This window comes from Anomalospiza imberbis, chromosome 13 (assembly GCF_031753505.1).
Source record: "Anomalospiza imberbis isolate Cuckoo-Finch-1a 21T00152 chromosome 13, ASM3175350v1, whole genome shotgun sequence".
Classification (NCBI taxonomy): domain Eukaryota; kingdom Metazoa; phylum Chordata; class Aves; order Passeriformes; family Viduidae; genus Anomalospiza; species Anomalospiza imberbis.
In genome coordinates, this window is record NC_089693.1 from 13,119,156 (window position 1) to 13,128,528 (window position 9,373).

Genomic DNA, 9,373 nt, shown 5'->3' on the forward strand with positions numbered 1-9,373 from the left:
CTCAGGGTGACTGAGCAGGCTGGAGCTGACAGCCCTAGAAGCCGGGCAGGATTTTCCGTGCACTACTTCATCATAATTCTCAGGTAGCACTGAGGCAGGAGACTGGAACCATCAGTGAGAAAGAGTGAGAGAGAGATGCATGACTGCACAAGCATGACAGATGCAAAGACTGTATCCCAAGGTATGTCCTCAAGATAAATGAATTAAGGTTACATGATCAACCCTAGTTCTGGCAGTCTCTACATTTAAAGCAGTGAACTTCATAAGCTCGATGTGTTCTTTTTCCAATTTAATCTTATTTCACAACAATTTCCAAATAATGCAAGGCCTAACAAGAGCCTTCAGCATGTAATTGCTGAGAAGTCAAGTGATTATTGCCTTTTCAAGGAAACAGAAATATGTAATAGTTAGCAGGTTTCATTGTGTTACTAAGCATGAAATCATGATTTTTGAATAGCACATTAATGCTTTACTCCAAAAATAGGAAAAACCACATTAAAAATTCTCTGTATTTACCCTAAAATAACAACTATTAGTACTGCACATTCCTCCATGTCATGTCTACTATATTCAAAGAAAGGCTAGCAAGAACATCAATAACAGACATTCACGCCAAAAGAAAAAAACAAAGTAATGAGTACTTGCAAATATAGTACCATTAAAACGAAGCACTAAATGCTAGTGTTAGTTAACACATTAATACACACTAGCAAATTAGGGCTATTCATACAGGCACATTTTTTCCTTCAATAATATTGTCAATGCTCATCCTACTTCCGATCAATTGTCAGTTACAGTTTAATCAGAAACAAAAAATATTCCATCCTGTAAAACATTTGCACGCATAAAACTAAGAGAACAAAAGCTGAGATGGAAGTTTATGAATGAATGCAGATTAGGGGAAAAAAGATGACAGCAATCAAACACAACTGATTGTCTGCAGAAAGTGAAGTACCCAATTTATAACCGAATTTTCATAGCAACTATTTGCTCCACTAGCACCCATTCAGGCTGTCAGCCTTCTGTGTTCAGTGCAGGTGGTCCTGCAGTCTCTCTCGTGCGCATTAGCTGCACATCCTTGTCAGCCATGCAAGTGTCACAGCCCCACACTGCCGATGCCTCTGCTGTGAGGAGGCCATAGGCTGACTCTGTCATGCCTGTACAGATCCGATGGAACCATTTCTGACAAGAGGCTTCACACAGGATGGCATCCTGGTCATCATTGACTTCATGTGTACAAATTCCACACGGGTAGACGGGTTCAGAGGACGAGTGTCCATGACGACTGGGATGGTGGGGTGTCTTGCTGCTCTTTTCAGAGTTGCATCCTTCAGCAGTACCTCGAGGCTGGCGGGACTTGCTCTGAGTCCCATTTGAGTGGCCAGCATTGGTGTTATCAGCACTGTTAGAATGGCTGTTATCCTGATTTACTACATTGTTTCGAGTAACATTTTTCAGGTCACTGTTACCTTGACTCACAACGTCCTCTGTCCTGTGATGATGCTGATGAGCAGCAGTGTTCTGGCTAGATGCTTTGCTTGCACCTTGACTAAAGTCTTGCTTTTGTGCTGATGATTTTGTCTGGTTGTACGTGTTTGGTGGAGGAACGAAAGAATGGTTTGACTCTAGCTGAGAATTTGGAAAATTTGGATTGTTTCCAGGACCAAAGTTAGTCGGCACATCAGGGTGAGGTATCTGACCAGAATGGCCAAAGTTCTCTCCAGGATTTGGTCTGAAATGCTGAGCAGACATATTGACATTTTGATTTATCTGACCACTGCCATAAGGTGGTTGATTCCCAAAACCTGGGTTATCATGTGGACCAAAGCTGAAAGAGTGAGGTCGACTAAAGCCCATGCCAACAGGGTTTTGAGGAAGAGGATGTGGTTGGTTTCTGAGGGAGTAAGAACCACCATATGGTGAGGACACTCTGGGCAGCATGTGAGGTGGCATTCTGAAAGTGTTATAGCCTCCAAAGCCAGGATAACCAGGATTACTAAAATATGGATTTCCTGAAGGAAGTGGTTTATAAGACACAGTATTATAGTTGTCATCAAATGGATTTGCAGCTACAAGGTGGTCAGAGCTTGGGTTCGGTGGTGGAGCATATTCAGATGGAGGAGGAAATGATGACCCCTACAAATATTTTAAATACAACACTTTAATTAGTTTTAGTATTTCCCTGCAAGACAAACCAACCACAAAGATTCTGGATTAGCAATACAACTGCTGAAAGAACTGTTCAGCTGTTGTGTAAAATTCACCCGCTTCACCCTGCCAGGCTGTCTGAAATTTCAGTACAGAGGCAGGAGAGGAGTTTGGGCTCCAGATAATGTGGTGATTTATAGTAGTTTCAGTGTTTCAAGAAGTTTGCAGTTGAAAATACTACTTGATATGTGACTTCTATTTCATAATCTTTCACAAAAGGCAAGAAATAATACAGAAATCCAACTGTCACAAACACATACACAAAGTATTTCCAAATGTTGAAGAGCGGATTTGAAGCATTTCCTTAATTTCATTTTGGGTTCATATTACTGAATATACATCTCTTACGACACCCCACTTCTATGAGGATATACAAACCTAATGGTACTATAACCCTAAAAAGGCAGTTAGAATATAGGACTTGGCAGACTGGTATTTTCTATAGTCTGTGGAATATTCTATGCTGTACATTTCTATACCAAACAGAGCATTCAGTGATTGTGGACAATCTGCAAAGCATAATCAGTAGGTATGAAACACAAGGATTATGCTCTGGTTACAGAGCATAATCAAGTGTTTAATGGAGCCTAGAGTCTGTTTAAATCTCACCAGTGCAGTCATACAATTGAAATTCATTCTAGACTAGCCTGTAGGGAACACCTGCTGGGTTCACCCTCACACTAACTGTGCTCACAGAAAGCACTTCCTCCTAAGTACTAATAAACTAAGACTGAAAATTTATTTTTAAAAAAATAAATTTGCTGCAGTGCAAATTTTAACCTGATCTGAAGGAACACAAGCTAGTCTCCATGTCCTCTAGAGTTATTACCATTCCAGAACACAAGAAAACTGCACCAAGAAAGAGGTGTGAAGCCTTGTAAAGTAACTGAATATTTCTTGGAGCAAGTTTCAGCATGACTACTTTAAAACAAAACAAAAATGAAGAAAACAGATCCACATCTCAATGGACTCTACATAGGCTTAAGTGATTGTTTTACCTACATAAATGAAGGTTTTCCCACTGGGCAGTACCAAATTAACAGATACTCTCACTCAAAGAATACACAAAGGAAAACTCGATGCTATACCAAATTGCTAAAGATATTTTGTATTGAGGCTTTCTTTTCTGGAAAGAACAACTGCATAGAAATGTCACATTGCATGGATTTACTGGAAAGGAGCTCTACCTGACTTAGCTTTTGCATGAAAATCACCTGGAGGGTATGCCAAGAGCTTTGTCAAAGCAATTACAAACTGTACTGATTCATTAACACACAAACCTACACATCCCGAAATGAAAGTAAGGTAAGAAGTAGTCTCATGGCAACTACTCATGCTGTACAGATTTCTACCAATGGCTACAAAGTCATTAAACAAAAAGTCTGCCTCAGAATCAAATCCCTAAGGTAAAAATCCAAGTTATTGCAGTCTCACTGTGCTCCTCTCTTTATGTGTCTTTGGCAACTTACAGGGATTAAAATAATTTCTGCACAAATACTAGTATTCAGGAAGATTTCAACTTCAAAGTAAAACTGAAATACTTGGTATGTAGCTGCTATTTATGACAACAAACTGATATTATGAACAATGAGAGATAATCATACCAGCAAACAACATTTGAGTGCACTGTTTATTAAGAATTCAAAAGAAGCAAAGGAAATTTACCTGTGTATTTGCTTTGCGCTTTTTCTTATCAGGGCTTCCAAGCTGAACTCCTGGTCCTCCTAACCCATCCAATCCACTGTCACCACCTACAAGATATCAATCAGTGCAATAGTACATTAATTTTATTGCAGACTGTATTTTAAGTTTGCCTTTAACTACCATAGCCTCAGATATCTGTTACAAATACTGCATTTGCATTGACTCTGGTGCCCTATGTTGCAAGTGCTAAAGGAGCACACACCTGGAGGTAAGGTAACATCCCTCCTATACCTCTGTCTGCTACTACTATCACATCCCATTCATGCTCATTCTTATTGAAATAGACATTTCCATTTATTTTATTTTTATCTGTGCCTTGATTCTTAACATCTCCACATCACCAGTTAGAAGTATTGCTTGTTTGCATAAATCATAAAACTTTCAAAAGAACTGCAAAAAGCCATGTCTAAGACTCACCTCTTTACTCACATAGACACAGCATCAGTGTAGCAATATACAACAGATTGTTACAATCCACCATGAAGGAAAAGAAAAGCAAACAGTAGTAGATCCATGAACAAAAACCACTGAAAACTTGCCATGTTGTTTAGACCAATCTCCAGTGCATCAAATCTAAATTTCATTAAATGCAAGACTTGATCAAACAAAAAGACACCTGCCAATAATAAGAGAACCAGGCCACCTCTGCAGAAACCTTATATAATAACTGAGCAAGGCTATCCTGGCACAAACAAAAAAAAAAAAAAAGCAAGGAATGTTCATTTCACTGGTTGCTCAATCAGACTTCACCCTGAGCAATACAAAGAGATATCTGTACTTCCCCTGGGATTCTCCACCTTTCGCAACAGTGAGACAAGCTCTCAAATTTATATAAATTGTGGCTTTCATTTTTAAAATCCTAGTTAGACCATAAGTGAAAAATAAATCTAGCAAATTCATTATTATCCCAGTCAGTCCGTCTTCACAGGCTCAAGTGAAATTGCCACAATATGGGAATGTCAAGAAAACCCTGAGCTGAAGAATGAGAAGCATTTTCAGGTGATACCAGAGCAACACATGTTAAAGTACTAACATCATTATTTAAGAAACTATATTAATTCTTTCTTTTCCCAGGCCCATTAGGATAATAGCTTATTTCTGCTTTTATATTAATATATAATAACAGCACAGAACAGTAAGCAGGCAAACCAACATAAAAATTTTACTGTTGTTTGTTTAAAATTGATATTCAGAATATGAGTCAAACTTTATCAAGATGCAAGCACCCAGCTGAACACACAGGTCTTCATTACCAAAGACAACCTGGAGATAACTGTGAATTATCAACAGTATTATGCAAAGCAGCACAATGTATGACATTACACTGCTATGTTAGACAAGTGCTCCCAGCAGACAGGTAAACCAGCTTTAGGAATATTCAGCAACATAACAAAATCTCTTCTCACAGGGAAGCAGCAGTCCTATTGTACACAGACCAAAATATCCAAGTTATTTGAAATACTCCTGATCCAAGGAGGCCTGACAAATTTTCACTCCTAGCACTTCCTCCATGCCTCCTTTTCGAGGTTTCAGGGAATTTACCAGTCCTAATTCAAGTAAGAACCCAGTTCTGCCTCTGCTTTAATAAGTTCCTTTTGGCTCTAGCTGTCACTGTTAAAACTGATTTTATTTTTCATTACACATAAGAAAGATACATTGATATCCCAGATCAACACCTATCAAATTTTAAGTCTGAATTTCAAAGCCAAGGGCATGATGTCAAAATCGAGTTCTCAAAATAAACTCATGCACATAGCACATTGTGGTCTAAGATACCATCAGAGAAACTAGGGATTATTCTTCAAAAAGAGACCTTTTTGCCTTGATTTAGAATATAAAATCCTGCATATATGTAGTGTGCTATGAAGCATTGCCACTACATTACCTCTAGATACTAATGATTACAGCATAAAGTTTTACATAAAGAATGATGGCAAATTTTGACTCTATAAATCATTTTCTTTAAAATCTATTTTCTCAAAACTGTTCCTGTACTTTCTATTGGCTTCTTCTCCAGCATTCCTGTAAGTTTATACTAAATTTAGTGTAAGATTGCACCATGAACACTAATACTCACAAATGCATAAATTACACTCCTGTTCATGTCCCTGTACGCTTAAAAAATAATTTACATTAACCACTGATGGCAAAATATTCCAAATATCCCAATTCCTTTTAATGAATTCAACAACTAGCACAGACATCAGTAAATTTGTGATCAAGTGGAATACTTAGGGTCATATGCAAATGCTGGTTTACAGTAGCTTAAGTTAAAACTTTATAAAACTATATATAAATTCCCTCTCTGGGACATCATTCTTCAAAAGCATAAGCATATGAACATTAGAATTCCAGTGACAAGTTCCATCAATTTCTACCTGAATTACTTTCATCAGCAAAGCCATTCACATGCCTCGGTTTACAGAAGGGAGTCCTGTGTCTGGAAAGGCACAAAGCTTTTGTATTTTCAGTTCTCACTGTGTGAGGCCAATGATTTAATTCAGCCCTAAGAATTTATATTTTCCCTGTGGGTTCTATAATGATTTAATTTATACATGAAAGGAAACAGAATGTTAGTCCTAGCATACCTCCAAAATAGAGTGAATAAGGCTCATTTTCATGAAGCCAAAATAAACTTTCCACAAAGTCACTTTTGGTACCCACCACACAGACTTTTCATTAAAGGAGTACCAAGCATTTTGGAACACTGCACTAATAAAAAATTATTCATCATCCAAGACTAATTTTTCGGGCAAAAATACAATCCTTTTGACTGGGATATCACCCATCTCATTGATCTAAAGACATAAATACGTATCTGATAACTATTCCCCTATTAAACTACAGATAAATTAATTTCAGCCATTCACAGTTGGGCAAAGGAGAAGAGATAAGCCTCATATTCTCTTTTACTTCGTACATACCTAAGATGGACATTTTCAGTGTTAGTTAGGAGAACTGCAAGTTTGTAGTTTTGTTTACACATTAAGGGATTTTGACTTTGCATGTAATTTATGCCATACTTAACATACTGCAAATACAGTATGGAATATTTTCATATTCACTGACAAATCTCAGTCAAGGTTTTTAGAGGATGGATGCCAGAGTCTTTTTAAACAGTACTTTATCTCAGTAAGAACATTTTCCCAAGAAGCATAAATGGCTGAATAAACTTTTCATAATAGACAGAAAACTAAAAATAGTCGATTTTCAACCAAATTTGGTGAGCCTATTCTGTGACCCTAAGACTGTAAACAGTTTTGATATTAAACTGTAATCGGGTGGAACTTGGTGGGTAACTCTGGCACGTGAAACCATATACGCTTAAATATTTGCAGAATCAGGGCTTGAGAGTGGAGGAGTCTAATGAATCCCAGTCTCCTTTGTAACACTGCTGTGTGTCTTCTTTCTCTCATTTTCAAGCTTGCAATCCAGCTGTTACTATAGTAGTTTTAGAAAAGCAAACTGTAAATCAATGACAATGTGCACCATGGAATCCACACCTTTTCCCACTTACCCAACCAGAAGAAAAGCTTAAAACATCAAGAACAATAGAATTCCAGGGGCAAAACAGGAGGCAAGAAAACGAGAAGCACTAAATTGCAAATTTTATAATTTCGCCCTGATTTTCACCCAACTCAGTCACCTTGCTGTCTTTGATTATTTCATTCAGAGAGGCATTTCTGTGTCTAAGGACTAGAAGGACACAACAATCACTACGCAGGCTGATGTGCCACTGCCATTAAAGTCAGCTGCACTGCCGAAGTCGGAGGAGATCCTGCATTTCTGCCCTTCTCCCTACTCCTTTGAAAGAAACGCATACCTCAAACCTCACCAGAGCCATACACCAGCGCTATTAGCAAACAATAATATTTCGATTTTTTTCTTTTTTCATTTCCCGAAAAGGGAAAGACAAAACTCCAACTAGACTCAAGCACAGGAGCCAGAAGAGCGAACATTGAAGTGTAATTTATGGGCTCTGCATCAGCACGAACTCGGACATGTGGCACTGCCGCCGTATTCCCTTGCACCAGCAGTATGCTCGCTGCATACTAATGCGCTGCACATCCCCAGACACACAAGAGACAGGACCGCACGCCGCCCTCCCCCGCGGGGCACACCTGCGCGCACAGCGAGCCCCGGCGCTGCTATTCAAGGCCCGCAGGCTGCGGGAGCCCGCGGGGCCCGGCCGGGCCCCACCGACCAAACTTCGAGCGGCCCCCGCACCGCCGGCCCCGCCGCTCCGCAGGGAGGGACCGCGGCGGGGGCGGCCCGGCCCGCGCTGCGCGGCGAGGGGAGCCCGGCGGGCAGCGGCGGCGCGGGCGGTGCGCGCATCCCGCGGCTCCGCCAGCGCTCCGCACGGGAGCCAGGCCCCGGCGGCGGCCGCCCCCGGGCCCGGCCCAGCCCTTGCCGTACCTCGGGATCTCTTCAGCGCGATGGGGTCCTTCTCCTGTTCCGCTGACATTACAGACAGCAGCGCATGGCTCCCAGGGCGGCAAGAATCGGGGCTCTTTGATGCTGCTGCTGCCGCCGCCGCCGGCCCGCACCCCGCCCCCTCCGCCCCCGCCTCCTCCGCCGCCGCCCCCGCCCGCCGCTGCCCTAGCCGCCGCCGCCCCAGCAGCGGAGCTACGAGACTTTGCAAAGTTTGGGCGCGGGAGGACTCCGCTACAGCCCGCGGCAGGGGCCAAGCCAGGCGGGGTCCGGCGAGCGGAGCGCCGCTGGCCGGAGGCCGCCCGGGGGTCCGCGGAGCGCCGAGCCGCGCCGGCCAGGGCCCCCGCAGGCTGCAGGCGCCCGCCTCGCCCGGCCCCCGCCGCCGGGGCTGCCGGGCCCCGCGCAGCGCCCCCGCCGGACCCGGCGCCGCTTAGCGCGCCGAGCCCCCGCTGCCCGCCGGCTCCCGGGCGCGCAGGGGCGGCAGCGCCCGCGGGGCGCTCCGCGGGGCTCCCCCTGCTCCCGCCATGAGTGCGGCGGGACTCTCGGCCCCGGCCGCGCCGCCGCTCGGAACAAAGGCGCCGCGCTGGGGCGGCTCCGCCGGCGCCTCCACCCTCCGCTCGGCCACCGCTGGGACTGGCTCCGGCCGCGGGACAGCCGCGGGGCGGGCCGGGGCCGGCAGTGCCCGTGAGCGCGGGGGCCGCGGCAGGAGTGCGGCAGGGGCCGCCTCGGCCGCCGTGCGGGGGGAGTCGCTGGCCGGGACCGCGTCCGGGGCCGTCAGTGGTTCCACGGCGCCGCTCCGGTGCGGCACGTGCCTCACGCCTGCTTCCCGCCTCCGGGCTACGGCTCCCGTCCTCCCAGCCCACCCGGGCGGGTGTCTGAAGCGTTGGAGCACGGAGCTCCGGCCACTCCCGGGCAGGCGGGGGGCCCTTCCGCGGGGAGGGGCTCCCCACGCCCGGTATCACCCGCCGGCCGGGTCTCTGGCCTGGGGCTACCGCACAAACCACTGGGCCCAGCCAGTGCCCTCAGCGGC

The 9,373-nt window shown here is 44.5% G+C and overlaps 1 protein-coding gene across 1 annotated transcript; it reads right to left on the reverse strand.

Annotated features, from left to right (window-relative positions):
* Nucleotides 1–497: 497 nt before the first annotated feature.
* PYGO1 (pygopus family PHD finger 1) lies at nucleotides 498–8,687 on the reverse strand. Its single transcript, XM_068204022.1, has 3 exons — nucleotides 8,329–8,687; nucleotides 3,874–3,959; nucleotides 498–2,136 (listed from the first exon to the last, which is right to left on the reverse strand). The coding sequence occupies exons 1-3, from the start codon at nucleotides 8,375–8,377 to the stop codon at nucleotides 1,015–1,017; spliced, it is 1,257 nt and encodes a 418-aa protein (XP_068060123.1). The 5' UTR covers nucleotides 8,378–8,687; the 3' UTR covers nucleotides 498–1,014.
* Between the last annotated feature and the right edge of the window lie 686 nt (nucleotides 8,688–9,373).

What these genes read in the sequence shown, in the direction of transcription:
- PYGO1 (XM_068204022.1), bottom strand. Translation starts at nt 8,377, where the DNA reads ATGTCAGCGGAACAGGAGAAGGACCCCATCGCGCTGAAGAGATCCCGA. An exon ending in CGCGCTGAAGAGATCCCGAG is followed by an intron (nt 3,960 to 8,328) that starts GTACGGCAAGGG and finishes GATATCTTGTAG; the next exon opens with GTGGTGACAGTGGATTGGAT. An exon ending in AGCGCAAAGCAAATACACAG is followed by an intron (nt 2,137 to 3,873) that starts GTAAATTTCCTT and finishes AAATATTTGTAG; the next exon opens with GGGTCATCATTTCCTCCTCC.